Below are 21,610 nucleotides of genomic sequence, written 5' to 3' on the forward strand. Positions count from 1 at the left end.
GATTACGAATTATTGAAGTATCGAAACAAAGTTTCGGTAGTCCCGATGTTTCTGCAAAGAAAACTTCACTTCTGTCTATCTGATTAACCTGTTTGACAATTTAGTTTGTCATTAGATTTGTTGGGGAGTACCAAAGCTGATAAGATGGTTTTTCTCACTTTGGCTTAGATCAGTGGTTGTCAAGGGTGGGGCGTGCCCCATAAGAGGGGCGTAGACAATTTTTTGAGGGGGCTTGAAGCTAATTAAAAATAAAAAAATTTGTTAAATTTGATCTGGTCTGCCTTTTTTCTGGATATTTACGCTCCATCAGAGTATTTTCAACGGGGTTTTTGAATAAAACATATTTTCATGTTACTATCTGTTATTTGTAGCTTATTGTTAGCTAGTTGTTTTTAAGGTGGGCGCGAGACTTGACAAATACTAAAAAGGGGGGCACGGCTTGAGAACCACTGGCTTAGATGATGGAATTGCAAACCATGTTCTAGATGTGACCCTATAATTAAGAGATGTAACTATGGACTATCACAAGGGTTGGCTCGTGTTGCTAAGCGTTAGGAATATGTTTGATGTCACATTTTGATTATGCTATGTTGATTAGCATATGCGAATTCTGTGTGGAGTATTTATGTGCAAGAGGTTTGTCATGTATATCATCACCATCAAGGGGTTCATGTAATCACCTGAAACAAATAAGAGGGCAACTCATTCCTAACAACATGGACTGTGACGAGGATGTGGTTTCCTGTATGTGATTGAACAGTCTTATCAGCTTTCCCTCCGGATAAATATGGAAATTTTATGCAATGTAGTAAACTACACAATCAGAAGGAATTGTTTATGGTCTGGCAAATGAATGATGAAGTTCATAAGGGCTAAATTAATATGCTGTGGTCGAATTTTTATTTTTCAATGTAGGAAAGTTTGCCCAAAGCCAGGTTTAAAACCAAGTAGATAGCTAATTAATCTGCCCGCTGATGCACTACAAATTGATCTACTGGTGATATGTAATGTCAGCAGATCGTGGTTAACTTGAGACCACCTTAAACGCTGTCAACAATAATGCATGGTGAGATATTACATGACATTACAATAATGGGGTAGCCCTAATTTAAATTGCTAGCCTAGCTAAATGCAGTGGGCGACTTATCATTGTAGCCCTCTTAACATTAGAGTGTTATTTTACATGCGTTTCAGTTCAAATTGACCCATAAAAAACTGTTTGAAGGTGCAGTTTTATCAACAACAAAATTTCTGAAAACTACATTCAGCTACAGCCTACAATTAATGTGTTACTGCACTTCCACAATTCTAAATACACCAAAAACAGATCCATGTGACTATTTTCACTATAATAAATTTTAAAGTATAAATAATCTAAAACAAAACACCACTACCAGAAATAAGTGTTCTCCCCTGCATGCAGTGAGGTTTTTGGCAAGTTGAATACCCGCCGAAATTGTAGAAGGCACTATCAGAAAAAAGCAGAAAAATGAATTCCTATTTTTTGAGTTTAAAAAACAGCAACAATGAAATAAAAACCGTGTCGCCCGACTTAAAATATAGAAAAGATATTGGTAAGTGTTGTGTTTAAAATGGGAATTATTGCAGAAATTTGGTCGTTAAATTATCCAAAATTCAACAAACGCAAACCGATCCGCCATTTTGACATCGATATTTGACAGAGCCTTTGTACAAGATTACGTGTAAAACTGATCAAATTACTGACGTTTTTAATGGCGTCGCAGTGCGTTGCGTCTACAACGTTCGAAGTCTGGAACTGGAAATCCGGTACAAATAAGATGCTGAATAAAATTTCATACTTCAAACTCTACTTTTTGATTATCAATATTTATGTATAACACTAATATTATTGATTGGTAGTTTGTACATTAGCGAATGTAACCAGATAAAGTAGTATTTTATGTCCGGATTTGTGGATGAATTTTATTAAGCACCACTGATAACAGATCAATCGAATCGATCGTCCATGACCTTACAGTGTTGCCAGATTTATGTTTTAAGTCATTTTTTATTCAGATAATTGCTCACTTTTTTTTTTCTTGAATGTGTGTATGTTGATATTATTTGTATTGTTTGAAATCATTTTCATGTTCTTAAAACCTATCATTTTTTTTGTGCTGTATTCGCATAAATATTACATTCAAACAAGTCGATGAATTTATCGATGTGATTTCATCTGGCAACTGTCTTCAAAATTTACAGAATTTTGCGCCGGCCTTTTTTCTCTTCGTCTGGGTTAGATTGCGTGGTGTTTGTCGCTGGCAGGGATTTCGCGAAAATAAAAAGCTTGTAAAATGCATTGGGTTTATATGTCTTCAAATATATGAAGGATCTTGAACAATTTTATCGGGTTAAATTTACACCTTTTTTTGTTTTTTGATTGTTGTTATTTAGGTTAGTGTCGTAATTTGTCAGCGTATTGGTTTGTATTTACAGTACCGGTACCGTCAGACCGTACCTTTTTTGTTTTTGGACTAAATGCTCAAATGCGCAGATTCCGTTAATCATATAAATAGGTACCGGTACTGGTGACAGCCTGGCTTAATGATTAGCAACTTGTTCCAATAGTTTTTCCACGAAACTGCATGTTTAAATTAAATAAGCATCTTACTGCATACCAGCCAACACAAAACAATGTGTAAATTGGATTACTTCTTCGTTTGTGTTGGAAATTTCAAGTTTGCACTATATTTGCCAGACTATTGTATCCTGATGAAAATTTATTTCAGAAGTTGGTTGATCTTGCAGTCTTGTCCTTTTCCCCTTCCATTATATTTTTTCTACTATGAGTATTTAAATAAATCATTGCTTATCCATCTCCCCTTTTATTAATTGTAATACCTTAAATTAAACTGCGGGGATCGAACCTTGTCTATTATTACATCTCACTTTGTTGATGAACGTTTTTTCGCACTCAAGTCTTCATGGCTTCAAATTCTTCTGGGCTGAAATATCTGTAATCCTGTGGTGTGTACTTTTAGCACTAGCTTAAAATATTGCAGTACGGCACACTATCCAAATTCCAAGAATTTCCTTCCATTTGGTTCAATAAAACAAACACTCAATATGTCTCACAAACGAGGGGCGTCTGGCACCACGTCAGATGCGTCATATCGCGCCATGCTTGTGTCTATAATAATATAAATTAATCGCAGCTGTCACATGACCAAAATTGCCGTTTTTTGCTAAAAACTCTCGAATGCCACGGTAAAATTTTTTTTCTTCGGTAAATCGGATTATTTTTTCCAGAGGAATTCAATGATGGCGTTATTGATGATTGCGTTGATGATGATTGCGCTTCTTTGTAGTATTTTGCGCTACTTCACTATACTGTATTTTGACCGATATTGAGGGACAACAATGTTCAGACGTCTCCCAAAGGAGGGGTGTCTGATCATCTGTAAAATGGGTTTCTCTGAAACGGGACAATGTCACCAGATTTGTATAGTGTGCTGTACTGTATTGTGTGATATCTTTATGTCAATTTGTTTTTTCAAATATTCCAATTGCTAGACATTATTTTGTCTCTGGTTTTACTTCATTGTCCAAAAACTGAATTTGGCCTTAGGCTCATACAGCCTATAAATGCCTTTATTTAAAATATCCTGCGTTTTAATATCAATTGTGTAGGATTTCAATATAAAAATGGAAAATGTTACAAATGTTGAATTTAGAATATCATTTTTGGTACATCCCTATTGATGGTTTGGGTCTCATGTAGTTTCGTACCTAACATACTTCTAGTGGGCGTAGCATGACAATTTTTTCACATAGTAATTCTAACCCTCACCTGACTATACCATTCAAAAATTACGTCATTACGACGTCACAGTGACGTAATAGAGCCCTTCAAACTATACGAACTGCCATCCAAGGCGCGCAAACGAGCCCCCGAAATCGAACAGTTATTTCTCTCGTTTTCTCGTCGCAACAATCCCAATAGGAGAGAGATCGATAACGTCAGTCAGTTCCTTATCGTCGGCGCCAATGTCATTTCGGTCGATCGTGCGTACATTTGGCAAGCTCTATAACGTGATTGTGATGTCGCAGTGTTTCAATTTTTGGATGGCGTAGTCAGATGGGGGTTAGGATTGACATATCAAAAAATTTTTATGCTACGCCCACTAGAAGTACGTTAGGTACGAAACTACACGAGACCCGATGTTTTCAACATTTGATGTCTGAAATCTGCATTAGATTAGAATTTTGTTATAGTGAATTAATTATGCAGAATAACTTGCTCACTGCTAGCTTGTCAAGTTATATCTTGTACTTCCCGGTATATCAATTTCATATTAAAAACTTGCAAATATTTGTGTCAAAATCCAAAAAGGCAGTAAATCAACTGAATAATTTAAAAAGTGTTGTACAGTATTTGTATTAGTTATAAAGTAAATTAACATACCAAGAAGTTAGACCTGACATGGGTAAACTACAACCCGCGGGCCCATTGCACGTCTGATGCCGCCATAAATTTCTGCTTCTAGACAATTCTGCATGCACTATGGGCAGGGGGATATTTACTTCGCTAACACAGACAGTCCCCGAACTTGTGATGGAACTAGAAAATCGGAATAAAATTATGGCCCAACCTGGTACACATACTACAGGAGTACTCTATGTAGTTGTTATTGAAATCTATATAGTGCAATAGGCTTGTTAAATTATGATCGTAGTCTCTGAGTTGGATTTTAGGTTTTATCCTTCTTTCTGTCTTCTTGTGCCCTCATCGTTTGCTTTTGTGTGTGAATAATATTCTGTCATTGAAATATAACTTTTTGCGTCACACTCACATGGCCCACCAGTTTAGATAGGCAAAATTTTTGGCAACCAGTTCAAAAACTTGCCCGCCCCCCGAGTTAGACCATTTAAAGTTTGAATTTCATTTACCTGTATATATTTTTACTAAACTTAAAAGTAAAATAGGATTGCGGATTAATCATTCAGACTATCGGTACAGGGACTAGCCAAGTAGTAATTGTACCTGAAATTATGGCCTAACCCTAACCTGGTACACATACTACGTTCCAGTGTCCGCCTTCTTGGTTCCCATACTTCAGGATTACCAGGATATCTTGTCTCCTACTGCTAGCTTATGTCTAAAATCCATATTTCCATTACAGTATAAAATTTTAAAGTACCAGATTTTGGTAGATATTTGCAATCTGGGTTTCTCCTGAAATTTTGAGGATGTCGGGGGGTCCTCCTATGCACCCGCCCACCGATGTCTTGGAAGCACTGGATGAAATGATGGTCGGTCGTCGTCATAGACCAGAACATCTTGACCATCGCTCCATTATTGACACCAGAGGTCTCCCTCTGATGCAACCGAGTGGAATACAAAGACCCTATGCTCTTAACGCAAGAGAAAATCTGTACCTGCCGCCGAGTAATCATGAGAGACATTATATCAATGCGACTCCCCCGAGAGAAAATCATTCTTTACTACAAGCAGGTCGTGACCGTGGTTATGGGCAAATATCAAGAGATTCTCCATTCTTGCCACCTAGCAATCGCGATCGTCAGTTTCACGGAAACCAACGAGATAGCCCGTCCATGCATGTTGTCAGTCATGAACAACAATATGTTAATAGAGCAAGAGAGAGTCCATCTTTGCATCCAGGTAGTCATGAACATCACTACGTTGGCTCTTCAAGAGAAAGTCCAGCGTTACGTACTCACCAGCGTGAATATGCTGATAATCCAAGCACAAGTCAGTCCATGTTAGTAAATAGCCATGAACGACAATATCCTAACAATAATGAGTTGCAAGAAACTACATCTATTATTGTAAATAATACAGAGCCACAGTTCGATCGGAGAGAAAGTTTGAATCAAATTGTTCAAACGCCTAGTCATGAACAACAACAACCCGCAGAGGAAACTTCAGAACCAGAACCGTTTCCTGCGCCCACTAGCCGTGAAAGAATTTCTTCAGGAGATCCAAGAGATGAACCTTTTCCGATGCCGACAAGTACCAGAGAGCGTCAATCTTCTGAAAGTCTTAAAGATGCTCCGTTCCCCCCGCCTGCGAACCGTTCTTATACGGGAGCTTCTATACTACAAGGAGGCAATCATGCTGGTCGTTCACAGACAGATGGATTGATAACAGAATTGGCGGAAGCATTGGCTCAAATGCAGGAATCTGTGGGAGTAGGAACATCCTCGTCTTCAAGGAATCTAGAAAGTTGTAGCGCAGTTAAAGATGTTGGAACAGTTATTGCAGAAGCTACAAAAGCAGTGGTTAAATCAAGTCATCAGGAAGCATCAACCAGTGGCTTCAACCCTCCAAGAGTGAACTTAAATAGTTGCCTGATATGCCAACGTGAGTTTGCCAGTGTGAAGAAATTAAAATTACATTTAATGACGCACACTGGAGAGAAACCTTTTTCATGCGAAGTGTGTGGCAAGTCGTATGCTCAACTTACATATTTGAAGTATCACATGCGAACACACAGTGCCGAACGACCCTTCTCTTGTAGGATTTGTGGGAAGACCTTTATAACAGGAAATAACCTACACGACCATCTTCAAACGCATGATGTAAATCGACCTACTTTTTCATGCTTGGAATGTGGAAAAACCGTCTCGACAAAACGATCTTTGAGAAAGCACATGAGAGCACACGCAAGTGATAAACCCCATGTGTGCACTGTTTGTAAGACTAGGTTTGCTTACCCAACAATTTTAAAATACCACATGATGAAACATAATGGCAAAAAGAATCATTTTTGCAAGTTATGTGAAAAAGGTTTTCTCTTACGATCTGAACTAGTGAGTCATTCATATGAACATGCCGGGGATAAAAAATTTCGCTGCGAAATTTGCAAGCAGAAATTTCCCAATGACGATGGCCTAAAGGCACATATGCGTAAACATTCTGGCCTAGACCCATTTTCTTGCAAGACATGTGATAAGACCTTTTCACAACGTTCTTATTTAAAGATCCATAAACGAATTCATACTGGTAACAAACCGTACCCCTGTAAATTATGTGAAACAAAATTTTACACCAACGCTGCTTTAAAATATCACATTACGGAAAAACATAGCGAAGAACATGCGTGCAGAAGATGTGATCTCACTTACAAAGAAATTGATGAGCTTCAGAGGCACAGACAACTTGTTCATCTAAAAAAATGGTCTTGTAAAACATGTGGAAAAGCTTTCAAACGTCAGACTCAGTTGGAAGAACATGAGTGGGTCCATCTTGGTAAGAAACCACATTTCTGCGAAGTGTGTGGAAAAAAATTCTCGAAAAAGAAAACCTTACAAAGACACATGAGACAACACAAAATTAAGAAAAAGTTTGAGTGTAAAATATGTGGAAGAGCTTTTGCTCAGCGTGGCTGGTTGAAATCACATGAGTACAGTCACATGGGGCCGCAACCTTTCCCGTGCAGCGTGTGTGGGAAGAAATTTGCCACTATGAGCACTTTGAGAGCCCACGCACACATTCATGATGAAATAAAAGCTTTCTCGTGTGATATTTGTGGGAAAGCGTTCGCTCAGTCCAGTGCTCTCCATCGTCACAAATACACTCACACCGATGAAAAACCGTTTTCCTGTGACACTTGCGGAAAAGGCTTCAAGCAGAAGGCATCTCTGAAAGCACATCTTCATACGCACAGTACAGAAAAACCATACTGTTGTGAAGTCTGCGGAAAAGCATTTAAAAATAAAAGTTATTTGCGAATTCATGACCGGCTACATAGCGGTGAAAATCCTTATGCTTGTGCCCATTGTGATAAAGTTTTTGTTACTGCAACTTCATTGAAAATGCATGAGCAACGTCACAGCGGAGAACAGTTTCCCTGCCCTCAATGTGACAAAATATTCTCTACTCAGTCCTATTTGAAAAAGCACAGTATGGTACATTCTCTAGATAAGCCGTTTCAGTGTGATGTTTGTCTAAAAACATTTGGGCTCAAGCAGACTCTGAAAGATCATATGAGAATACATACAGGGGAAAAACCTTATGCCTGTGATATTTGTGGAAAGCGTTTCATACAGGGGTCATATTTAAAGTATCATAGAAGAATGCATACCGGTGAAAAACCATTTGAGTGTCACGTTTGTGGTAAAAGATTTGCTTTAAGCCAGCCTTTGAAAAACCATATGCTCTTGCACACAGGTGAAAAACCTTTTGCCTGTGAAATCTGCGGTGCACGGTTCCGTCAAAAAGGAGCTTTGAAGGACCATATTGGAGTTGCACATACAGGAGAGAAGCCGCATCAATGTGAAACTTGCGGAAAGACTTTTCGTCGTAAGGGAAACTTGAAAGATCATATGCAGACACATGCAAGTGAAAGATCTTACAAAAGTCTATGTGGAGTTTGTCAAAAACCATTTTTGACTAACAACGCTTTAAAGGTTCATCTTTTGACACATACTTATCGTGAAAAGGTCCATGAATGCCAGCATTGTGGCATGAAATTTATGAATAAAAACGGTCTCAAAGCTCATGAATTTGTACACGCTGGAGTAAAACCTTACTGTTGCGACGTTTGTGGCAAAAAATTTACTTGGAAAGGTGGGCTTGTCACACATCAAAGGACCCATTCTGGTGAAAAACCATACGCATGCGATTACTGTGGCAGGGCATTCACTACTAAGGCAAGCATGGTTCAGCATAAGAGAATTCACACAGGCGAAAGGCCTTATGAATGTGAAATTTGCTATAAAAAATTCAGACAGCAGGTCACACTGAAGACTCATCTTCGAACACAACACGAAGTTTGGAAATAAAACAAAGAATCTTTTCTATCAACATAATTATGAATGAACAATTGAAGAATGGTTTTTATTTATGACAAAACAATTGAGTCCTGAAGATTTTTAATAATCATATATGTCAGGAGAAAGTTTTTTACGCTGAAACGCAAACTATTTGGTTCAGTAATGTGCAGCTTTCGTTCACTTATTGTACATACACTTTTTATTTTGATTATCTTGAGAATATTACCCAAATTTTTAATGCAATATCAACAGAGCACAGTTTATCTATGCTGCAGAAGTGCATGACTGCTACTACATGACTAAATGGGTGCTCCTGAAGTATGCGCGGCAAGATGTCGCACAACCTGAACCCTAACCTGGTACACATACTTTGTTCAGGTTGTGCGCCAATTTGGTGCGCATACTTCAGAAGGTCCCATAAATGTGTTATAAAAATAAAATTGTGACATACGGTACAGTATAGTTGTCCCGTACTTCTGCGTCGTGGACTAGTAACCATCTATGGAACTTGTAGTGCCAATGCACAGAAACTTCTAGTATGCATTCTCATCACTGGGCAACAAATTGACCCTCTAAAGCAGTTGTTCTCAACCTTTTTTCTTTCTTAGCCCACTTTTATTACACAAAAATTCTGTGACTTATTAACTTTTTCATGCAAGGGAAAAACCAATAATTCTTTGCAAAGATTGAACCTCCACTTAAATAATTAATATAAGAATTACCGCTCAGTAGCAAAAAACAGCATCGTCATCCATTGCTACTACAATCGAAGTCTTCCTAATTTATCAATAACAATTTCAAAAAGTTTGTGGCCCAACTGAAAATGTTTCTATGGCTCAAAAATGTCCCACTGGTTGAGAACCTGTCCTCTAGAGCAGTGGTTCCCGAACTTTTTAGGCTGAGGATCCACCATTTATTACCACTGCTTATGGCGACCCATTTAACTTTAATAAATTAATAAAACATTGATGGAGGAAACAAATTTATTTTCTTCAAATTGAATTTTCAGTGAAGCTAGTGAGAAAGATGAGCTTGTTTCTTGCTATTTTCCATAATAGACTTGACATTTATTTCAATTTCAGATAGTTTTAGACGTAAAAAATTGAAAAGTTGCAGTTTTTTTCGAAATTTGCTTTTAAATTTGCTTTGCCACCGATCCTAATAACCAGTATAATTAATCAAAGCTTTCTACATCTTTTCACGACCCACTGAGATTCCTCTTGCGACCCACCAGTGGGTCGCGACCCATAGTTTGGGAACCGCTGCTCTAAGAGTCTAAATATTAAAATTCAATTTTTGGTGAAGAAAACTATTCAGTATGTAGTATTGCATTTTATTTACAATTTATTGATTTGTATGTCTTGCTAGGCAAGACTATGATATGTTTGTTTTAGAGGAGACCAAGCTATGAAAAAAATTTGACATTTTTAACATTGACAGTTAAAATCCTGTAGGTGTCAATTTCCTGCTTTTAGATGTCCAATTTCCTGGGTCAAATCGTGGTGTTGGGGTCAAATGTACATCACAATCTATAAATGGCTCTGGTCTCCGAATAAACGTTATTTCCACCTCATCCCAATTTTACGAATTTGCCTGGTCACATCGAATTTTTGATACTCCCGAAGTATGTGCACTAAGATGGCGGACACCGTAATGTAGTATGTGTACCAAGTTAGGCCATAATTTCAGGTACAAATACTACAGAAGACACTTGGATAGTCGCCAAACTCTAAATGGAACTAAGAGAAGGAAAATCGGAATAATATCGTGGCCTAACACTGACCTGGTACGCATACTACGTTCCGGTGTACGCCATCATGTTCACACACACCAAATTTTTTTATTGATGTTAATGTTTTTACTTTTAAGCATTTGATAGTTGTAATATGTATTAGAAATGTTAATGCTTGTTATAATTTGTATAAACAAAATAACTAATTGTGTATTTAGATAAACTTTTTAGATTGCTTGTTACCTATTTTCGTGTCCACTATCTTTTTAATCGAAATGGTAAGAAAGCCATCTATACAATCCAAATTGCTGAGAGAAGTGATATATATTAGTTGATATATTTGGAAATTAAATTTTTTGTCGAGTGTTTTGTATAGAAAAAGCAGTTTGAATGACCCAATTTGGTTTGTGTAGTTGACTTTTATTTTGCAATTGCTTGACATTGAAACAGATACCGTTAATATTTTTGTATCGCTGGGGCTGGCAAATAAGCTCATATTGTTATCTGAGCTTGAGAAATCAAAGATAAATGGCAACACGTTTCGTTAGAGAGACACTGCGTAGTTGGATAGAATAATTTTCTTTTAAGCCCGTAACCTCTTCCAATATAATAAAATATTCCTTAATAACCTCTGAGAGTCGGCGTTATTATGCAAGTGCGGCACTTCTCTGATTCTATATATCCTCTCAAAATCGATACAGATTGATGTTTCGAGCTGGTTTTAATAATTTTGTATTTCAAAGCAAACGTCTAAAAGAGTACACTATATATTTGTGTCAAATTGCTGTACTCTTTGCGACCCCTGTGGCAACATTGCCAGTGGCTAACAAACGTGAACTTTATATTCAGCCAGCTCCGCCGATTGAAAAACCCTATTTTTTGTGTTTATTTCATGTCAATATTCGTTATGTATATATTTTATCTTCACAAACAACTGTATGTGTGCTATTGTAAGCACAAATGATTGTATTAACCACTTAGGTGTTAATTCGTCGTTTTCATTTATACTGCGTGACCCCAAGAAAAACAGAACCCAAATTATTTGGAACATACTCTACAGAGAACATAACTTTTGTGCAAAATGGGTACAATCATACACAATCATTCAAACCGATGTGTTAGGACCACAATAGTAGTTTTGGTTGCATCGTAATTTGACGTTTAATGTTGCGATTGTGTTTTACCAGTGATTCTCAAACTTTTGGAATTTGTCAAGTCCCCACCTCAAAATTAACAGCTAACAATAAGCTACAAATAACAGATAGTGAAGGCGAAATATGTTTTATTCAAAAAACACGTCGTAAATATGCAGCGTATATAATGAAATAAATGTGATTAAAATATTTTAAGTACGGCTGGCAAGATGGAATCAAACAAATATTTTTATTTTCCTTCACAACCCCTCAAAAAATTGTCTATGCTCCCATTGTGGGTAAGCCACACACCTTTTGAGAACCACTGGTGTATACAGTATGTTGGAAATAAACGAGGCCTACACGATACTGGAAATGTGTGTAAATGGCCCAGTAGTACATAAAGTTTGTCGGTCAATCCGACTAGGCCAACTTTAAATATGTCAGTTTACTAAACATGTTGAACTAGAAAGCTATTTGAAATCTTATGTAAATTTAACTAGCATTTTCAAGCACAGTTTTATATCTACTTGCACTACTGTTAACTAATGCATGATCCAACCACGGAAATGATTGTTCATTCAAACTTCAACTTAAAAATGAAAATTCAAAAACATTTTGCTGTGAAAATATATTTGGTATCGACTAATCCCGATTTCTTATACGCTTGTACTATCGTTAGCTTGTGCAGCAGTTTATGATGTGACCACATGAATGATTGTTTATCTAGTTTTTCTTAAGGATCATGACTGAAAAATTCAAATAATCCTGTTGTGTGTTATCATGTACATTATATATCGCCTGAATCATGTTTCGCGATTGAATTTACTGGAATAAATGCTTGTTTCAATGAACAGTTGAATTTTATATGTTTGGTGAATGAATGTTACCTTGTGCAAAAGATTCCTAGTCGTCGTACATGCAGTCACTGATATATAAAAAGCTATTTTTCCCAGCACATACACAAAAGCTTCATGAAGCCTAGTTAATTTGTATGAGTGAGAAAAGGGTCTGAGGGGCTGGCCAAATTTCAATTGTTACGCCACAGCATACCTAAAAACGATAATATGTTATTGTTACGGAAAAAAGCAAATGCTCGGGGAAACATTCTTTATGCAAAGTTTTCTTTTGTCTGCTGCACTGGTTCTCATACTTGTAAACATATTTTGGATAATTTCTGCATATTTCAATGTAGCTCTCTGACTCTATCTAGTGACAGACATAAATAATAGAACGTCAGCGGACGTATTACAAATAATACATTTTCGCGAATAGGTGCGTTTCGGTTGTTACAATTCTTCCAGCTCATCACTAGTTTGGACCCGAGTATTTAAAACATACTTAGCACGTTAAGCCATTGCTTGGTGAACATTCCTTAGAATTTATCACATTCTGCGCGCTGGGCATCGGGTTGTTGCGTTCATGAGGCATGCGGTTTGGACTAGTGTCATACCATGTGGACCAGGGGCGGCCAACCAGTCAGATACCAACAGCCGCATTCCATACGTAAAACCGCGAAGAGACACATTATAGACATAAACACACATTAACATCAGATATACCTTTATTCAGCTGTGTTAGTATGTTGACTTATTAAAAATATTACTAACCAACATGATTATGACAGAAATTTACAATCCATCTATTAATATGCATGCTACTTAGTCGGACTTATGGCATGGTATGTCGTTGTAGCTAATCGAAGCAGTTCTATCACATAGGTGTCAATCATAAATGATCAATGCTTTGACTTCACGTCTACTAGGGTAGAAATCACAGATTCGCAGACGCAATTTGACCCAAACATTGACAATACCCCAAGCGCAGCTAGTTTGACAATAGCATACATTTTTATTGACTTGCTTCTCCACAACTCAATGGCCCGTTCCCTTAATTTTAAGCGCACTTCAGTTGGTCTTCATAAAGATCGATCATTTTCAACTCAGTTGCAGCGTCATATGAGACTATAGGGAATAACTAACTATTTGTCTCAGAATTAAATGAGCCGTCGACGACGGAATCTGTGGCGTTTTATCTGCACTTCATTCACTCCACCCAAACGGTAAATTGCGCGTTTCTCGCCGAACTACGACCATGACAGCCGCTGTAGTGCAATGAAGGCGTCTCACAACAGAGAATCTAATTGTGACGTAATAGTTGACGATTGTATGGTAAAGTGTATGAAGGCGCGAATGCTCGGTGAATCACACACGATACAGTATGTTTAATCGAAAATGATTAATCGTAGTTTGCATGGTATTTTCGCAAGAAACCGGTCCAAGAGCCGCATGCGGCTCGCAAACCGCGGTTCGGCCACTCCTGATGTGATAGATTGTAGACCATGCAAAAAAAAAAAAAAAAAAAGGCATTTTTGCGGTGTTTAGAGACATAAGTTCCTACAACACCATTTTGCTTCATTCTTGAACGATTTACTGAAAACTCGACATTTCCCGGCCCGAGTATTTCAAACTCGACATACTTGGCGTGTTAACCACAGTTCTTGATACACATTTCTTAAAATTTCCATTGGTTTTCTGAAGTTTTGAGACACAATTACGTAATGATTTTGTATTTTCTGTGTTGGGTGAGGTAAATAACGAGTAAGCAGTCGACAACGTCTGCCAACTTAAACTTGGCGATTTCCTTATCGGGCGGGAGAAATTAAAACATGAGTTTCGTTGTTCCTTATATGGCAGCAATACACAGAAATTATCTTGGGAGTTGAAACAAGTTGTGTATTACGTTTTGCATTCCATTTAAATAGCAAGATGACGTTGGCCAAGTTGAACTTGGCGATTTCCTTTCCGGGCGAGAGAAATCGAGATACGAGGTAATTATATTTTGGTCATCATATGACAACAATACTTAGAAATTCTCTTGGGAGTTATACGAAGTTGTATATTACGTTTTGCCTTCCATTTAATTAGACAGACGAACTCTTACTCGATTCGGTTAGGGGTGCCAGCGTACTTCGACGAGAACATAGTTGCGTTTTAATGAAGACCACACGGGCTTATTTTGTAAAGCAAGTTAAAGGTAGATTCACTCCAGAAATGCCCAAAACCGAATAACTTACTGATCCGAGTATTTTTTATTCTAAAATAATGGTTTCGGATGTAGGATATCACATATATATATAAGGTTAGGTTTATAAGTAAGTAAGGTTTATCCTGAGGTTCTATTTGATAATGCTGGAAGGTTAACGTAAAAATTATTCTTTGTCAGCCCAGTGTTTGCTAGCTTAGAAGAAATACATCCTTAGGCTCAGAAGGATTTTATTGTTCTTTTTTATTTGTATATTTTTGCGATGTATTTGAGCGTGGTGTTACTAATATTCTTTACTATTATTGTTATAAGTTTTTACATGAATATCATTTGAACAATTTTTTTATCGTAATAATCCCTTGTTTTTTAAAAAATGAGAAAATATCAATATCTCATTTTTGGGCAACTACGATTCCAACAATAATTGAAGTTTTTACTTTTTCGGATCGACTCGTTCATTCAAAAAATTGGCAAATCTTTGTTGGTGATAGGACCGTGTCCCCGTTCATTCCTTCGCGACTTGAAACAGATATTATGACGTCGAGTTTTGTGATGCCATGGCATTTAGGACAGCCTTGAGTTTCTTAGATTGTTTTTAAAATAAATTTACCCTATTTTATACCGCGCACCTTCAATAAATTGCTCAAATTTGGGTTTTGTTTCTACATAGGTTGCAACGAACTATAAAACGCAATCGAGTTACCGTACAAATCTTATTAAACAAATAAAAAAAATCAATATTTTTTATGGTTTTTGTATTTCATTCAAACAAAACCTAGAACGGTAGTTTGTTCATAAAAAATTGGGTGCTCCCGTAGTATATGTACCAAGATTGCGCACAACCAGAATATGGTATGTGTACCAGGTTAAGGTTAGCAGCTTGTGCGCCATCCTGGTACACATACTGCGGGAGCGCCAAAAATAGTACCGGTACTGCTTTCGAGTAGTGTAGGCAATAGGTTCAATAACGCATAAAACACTACCTGATCTATACATTACGCGCAACGCGTCGATTTTGAAGAAAACAAGTATTTAAGGTGTGCCTTATGGTTTGTAAAATATGGAACTATCTCTAATCTACTTGGGTGATAGCGCACGTACCTTGCTCGTGACTAAAATTTTGTATTTCAAGCCATTTAAAATTTATTCACAACGTCATAATAATTTTTACATGATTTTACTGGCTTATAAGATGATTGTTTGTGACGTCTTGTTAAACAGAGCCTCAAAAGATAGCGGACAGTTCCAGCTTTTCATAAAGCCTGGTTTGCTGGTTTGTAGGTGCATGAGGCATGGGATTTCAATCCGAGTATTTCGAACTTCAACATAGTTGGGTTCAACGTTTTAACCACTACACCAGGGCTACTCGAAGGAGGACCGCGGTCCGAATCCGGATCTTTCGAGTATTGGATTTGGACCGCACCTAATTATTTATTTTGGATCAATAGCCCCACTTTTTGAATTTCTCATTATAAAATGACTTTCATAGTTTTGAATATATAGGAAAAAAACTATAACACCATGATAAACAATTTTAATTTGCTACTAATCATTAGTCGGTCGAGGAAGTGCTCGTTTAAGGATGCCGAAATATAATTTCTGGAAAGACCGGACCCAAATAATTTTGAAGTTTTGTTTGCGGACCTTCGGTAAAAATAGTTGAGTAGCCCTGCACTAGACCATGAACATTTCTCAGAATTTCCCATCGGTTTCCCAAAGTTTCGAGACACAATTGCGTTATACCTTTCATTTGCTGTTAATTGAAGCAAAAAACAAACAAACAGGAAAACAATCGAAAAAGTTGGCCCAGTTACACTTGACGGTTTCCTTATCTAGCGAAGGAAATTGAGACATGAGGTTCGTTGTTCCTTATATGGCAGCAAATAACAGAAATTCTTACCCGAAAATACGGCGGGTACGGGTTCATAAGCCATTGGAAGTTGAATAAAGTTCGATTAATCAAGGTTGTGCATTGTGGGCGAATTGTATCAGTCAATTAGCAAGACGAAATGTTACTTGATTAGGTTATGGAAGTCAGTGTGACTATATTTTTATTTTTTCTATGAGTTTTATTCTTTGATCCTAACAAAGTTACGCTTCGATGATGCCTGCCCTCCCAATTTTGAGATGTAACACCACACTTTAGTTTATTACTTAAATATAACAGTATAATAATATTCAGAAAATGGTTTATCTAACAGTACAGATGGTCAGTCAAATACAACATACATTTTAGAAGTTACAAATAGTTACAACACCATACAAATACCTTTTTCTATTATGCATTTCATAGTTATTCATTAATTATGAAAACATGTAATATTTTTGAATATTTTTTAACGTAGACCCGTTTATTTCAAAAATAGAATGTATATTGTATTCAGCATTAATTGCGCGATTGCATAACTTCGACAGAAAAGTAAGAAAGGGGAGATATTGTTAGATAATAGTGGTGCTTGTACCTGGCCTTGTTCGGAGCGAAAGAAGCCGATTAAGCATTCGAGTAAGCATTGCAAAAAATGTATTGCGCCCAAATAAATAAATGAATATGTTTGGGCTCGTCAAATTGCAGGATATCATCACATTTTTAATAGCTATAAGTTTTGCTTTATAACTAGCTGACTAATCCCATGCCCGAAATGGACTGGTACGCGGACGAGAGGCTGTGGTTCGCAACAAGATATGTCTTATTGGCTTACCCTTTCTCTCGGGATAAACGTAAAAACATAGTCTCACCAATATCATAAAAATTTTTAGATTGATTACAAGAGAATGATTTGCGGATTTTGTAGAATAAACTGACCTGGTTGATTTATTACATTCTGCGCGCTGTGCATCGGATTGTTAAGTTCATGGGATATAGAGATTCAGCCCGAGTATTTCTAACTTCAACATACCGTGTTTCCCTGAAAACAAGACCGGGTACTATTTCAATTTTTTTGGAAAAATATCACAGGAGCATACTTTTAGGTCTTTTATTTTCATTCATCAAACAAATTTACAACGTAAAGAATTACTAGATTTCAAATATACAAAATATGAAAACCGATATACATTTACTTATGAATAACATGTGTTTATTTAAAACAACTACTAAACTATTGAGAACAATTTAAAACGTGTAAGAGAGATTTTTTGCTCTCGACTAGGTTAAGAAAAAGTTCGCGCTATCGACTAGGTCTTATTTCAATTAAGGGGAGGGCTTATATTGAAATCGTTTTTAGAATTCAGGCTAGGTATTATTTTTCGGCGCTCCCCTATTATTTGTACCAAGATGGCGCACAACCTGCTAACCCTAACCTGGTACACATACTATGTTCAGGTTGCTCGCTATCTTGGTCCGAATACTTCGGGAGCACCTTATATAAAAAACGAAAACATTCGAGGAATTTGTCCAAGTTAAACCTGACGATTTCCGTATCGGGCAGGAGACATGAGGTTCGTTGTTCCTTATTTGGCAGCAAATATCAGAAACTCCCACGCGAAAATCCCGCGGGTATAGGTAAAAAAGCCGTTGGGAGGTTATATAAAGTTCGATCAGTCTATCTCTAGGTTGTGTATTGCGGGTCAAATTTAATCAGTCAGTTAGTCAGACGAACTGTTACCTGATTAGGTTATGGGTGTCAGGGTGACAGAAAACAATCTAGATATTGGACGCTTGTAGCTACGACAGCAAAGCGAGACTGGGAAGGTATTGTTATTCATAAGTAGTGCTTGTGCCTGGACTTTGTTAGAAGCCAAATGAGCAAGTGAGCATTGTAAAAGAAATTTGACCCCTCATCCAAAACAAATAAATAAATTGGACTCGACAAATTGCAGGATATCGCCACAATTTTTATTTGTTAGTAGTTTCTAAACCAATAATACTTGAGCAGTTTTTACCACAATAATCCCTCAGTTTTTGGAGAAGAAAAATAAGAAAATATTAATATATAAATGGATATTATTTTTTAGGAAAATACCAATCCAAATTTAAAATATTTTTCATTACTTCTTTTTATCGTTTATTTGAAAAATGGGATGATAATTGTATTTATCAGTAATTGTGACCTGCCTTTTTGTCCACCACCTGCTACTAGAAACGGGTATTATGACGTTGAGTTTGTTGATGTTATGGTATCTGATTAGAGTCGATAGTTTCTCAGATTATTTTAAAATTACTTACCGAATTGTACGGACCAAAAGATACCGACAAACTCGCAGCGCTCAAAATGAAATGGAAGTTTCAGCGACGTGGTTAATGAAATACGCTGTGGGTGCAATTTTGCGTGGATGGTAACGGTTTATTGAAGTGCCTTGGCTTGTTTGTATGTCTGAGTGTCCCAGCTTTAGCGTCTTAGAGGCTGGATCAATTTGATGAAGTTTACACATGGGTTATCCTGTCACCCCAGTAATATACGTGTCAAAGAAAGTCCGGATTAAAGTTTCGTTTCCGTGGAAACAACGATAAAACGCGCCGATCGTTATGAAATATCCAAATGAAAATAAATATCCAAACAGTTTATCGCTGTTTTCCGGTCAACCAAGTCAATAATTGAAATTCCACAACGCTTCCGCTGAGAAAAATACTCTTTTGGACAAATCGTGTATTTTTTTTCGACAAATTTTTTTGATAATTATCGCACGTAACTCGCTCGTAACTAAAATTTTGTATTCCAAGAAATTTGAAATTTATTTACAACGTCATAATACTTTTTATATGACCTATTTAATGCGCCATAATAGCGGATTGTTTTTGTCGTATTGTTGAAGCGGGCCCTCAAAAATCCATAATCGAGGGCCCTTGTCGTCTAAATCCGGTTCTGCAAACCTACAAAACCGGCTATTTATTAAAAAATATATATATATATTTAATGCAATCGTTAGCGTAACAATATCGTAGGACTTCAAAATTTTTAAATCACCACACACTTGTCACGGCCAAATTTTTCAAGAACCAAAATGAAATGAAGTAAAATTTAATAATGCAGAAAATAGTATAAATAGGTAATCAAAATTAGTAATACCTTTAGTGGTCCGGCAACTTGTCGCATTTTAGTACGAAAGCAAAGTCGAATCGTGCGTAGTCGAATTGGCATGTAGGTTGGGGTTTAGACCAAACTAATTTTTCAGAACGATTAGGTCAGAAAGATGGGGTGAAAACGGGGTTTGCGTGTGTTGGGTGCGGTTAGCTGTCACTCAAGCCTAACAAGAGATAAAGAAACTGCGTTTTATTCGTGTAAGTACGCCTTGGGTTTTTATATTTTCATCCTTTCCGTGAGTATTATTCATCGTTTCGAACATGGTTACGCTTTGAAGTCTCCGCATTAGGAATGTTTTGTGGTTTTTGAAAAGTATTTTTGCGATGTATTAGAGTGTGGTATTACCAATATTCTTTACTTTTAACCATTATGCAATACATACTCATGCACGCATTATGAAGACATAAATTATAATTTCACTATTTCGAATATTTTTTTCATCGTAGACCTGTTTATTGAAAAAATAAAATGCTAATTGTATTTATCAGTAATTGGGCGCTTGAAGAACTTCAACAGCAAAGCAAGACAGGGGAGATATTGTTAGATATTAGTGGTGCTTGTACCTGGTCTTGTTCAGAACAAAAGGACCGAATGGGCGTCGAAAAACAATTTTTGCCTCGCCCCCAAAAAAACATAAATCATTATAACTAGCTAACAAATCCCATACCCGACATGGACTGGTAACCGACGAGAGGCTGTGGTTCGCCACACGATATGGCTTATTGGCTTACCCTTTCTCCCTGATTAAATAAGTAAGTTAAAGCACGCCTTGCGTATACACCACAAGTGATCAAATTTTGAACTTTTTGACATTTTCACACGACGCTTATTCGCGCCTTTCGATCAAAACTAGGCCTGGATCTTTTGTAAAAAGCCCCCGCCGTTAACGCAAAATGTGAGATTTGAGAAAAACACTGGTTTACTGATTTGACTATTAAATTCTATTAATACGATTGATAGTTTCTGACGATGCTAAAAAATTTGTGTGAACGACAGACATATAACCGATATTAACCTTTAAATTAGAATCATACATGGTTGTGCGTTCGGTCCGGACATGGTTATGCTTTAACTATGTTAGGGTAGTGAGGAGAAATTTCTCCGCGTGAGGGAATTTCAGTGTTATTGAAATGTAATGCGTGTGGTATTACCAATATTCTTTAGTTTTTACTATTCTGTATTTCATACTTATGTACGCATAATGAAAACATATAATTTATTTATACTCTATGGAATATTTTTTATCGTAGACCCGTTCATTTCAAAAATAAAATGTTAATTGTATTTAGCCTTAATATGGCGCTTGTATAACTTCGACAGCAAAGCATTGTAAAAAATGACGCCGAGTTTATTGATGCTATGGTATTGGGAGTTTCTTGATTGTTTTTAAATTCAAATTACCGTATTTTACAGACCATAAGACACACCGGGTTATGAGGCTTGGTGTCAATAAATTGCTTAGATTAGGGTTTTGTGAATAGATGAGGCTGATCTGATCCATAAATCAGACGCAACGGCTTATAAAACGCATGGTCGATTTTTAAGAAAAAAAACTAAAATTAAATATAAAGTAAAATTTAATAATACAGAAAATAGTATAAAAATTGATAATAACTTAAACGAGACCAATGGGCTTGCATATTCTGGCACTAAAGCCCGAATTTTGACTCTTTTTCAATGATGGTGGGTCTCAGCACTGCTGCTAGTCATGGATCACGGTTGCAAATCTTTTAAACTTCATCGATATTTCGTTTCTCTCCCTCGGATAAAAGGAAAATACTATTCTGAATCAGAAAGTGCTGTGTTATTGTATATTGAACTGCAGGTCCTTTCTCCTTATATACTTCCGTGTGTTTCTGTAGTCACAAGAGATATCGCTAAAACCTAATTTATACATCTTAAATTCGTAAAATAAAAAT

The 21,610-nt window shown here is 36.8% G+C and overlaps 1 protein-coding gene across 1 annotated transcript; it reads left to right on the forward strand.

Moving 5' to 3' along the window:
* The first annotated feature begins 5,148 nt into the window (after window positions 1-5,148).
* On the forward strand, window positions 5,149-12,487 carry LOC120344066 (uncharacterized). Its single transcript, XM_039413149.2, has one exon. The coding sequence runs from the start codon at window positions 5,212-5,214 to the stop codon at window positions 8,767-8,769; it is 3,558 nt and encodes a 1,185-aa protein (XP_039269083.2). The 5' UTR covers window positions 5,149-5,211; the 3' UTR covers window positions 8,770-12,487.
* Window positions 12,488-21,610: the final 9,123 nt, after the last annotated feature.

Source organism: Styela clava, chromosome 5 (assembly GCF_964204865.1).
Source record: "Styela clava chromosome 5, kaStyClav1.hap1.2, whole genome shotgun sequence".
Taxonomy (NCBI): Eukaryota; Metazoa; Chordata; class Ascidiacea; order Stolidobranchia; family Styelidae; genus Styela; species Styela clava.

Excerpts from the sequence above, each read along its gene's own strand:
- LOC120344066 (XM_039413149.2), top strand. The coding sequence starts at position 5,212 with ATGTCGGGGGGTCCTCCTATGCACCCGCCCACCGATGTCTTGGAAGCA.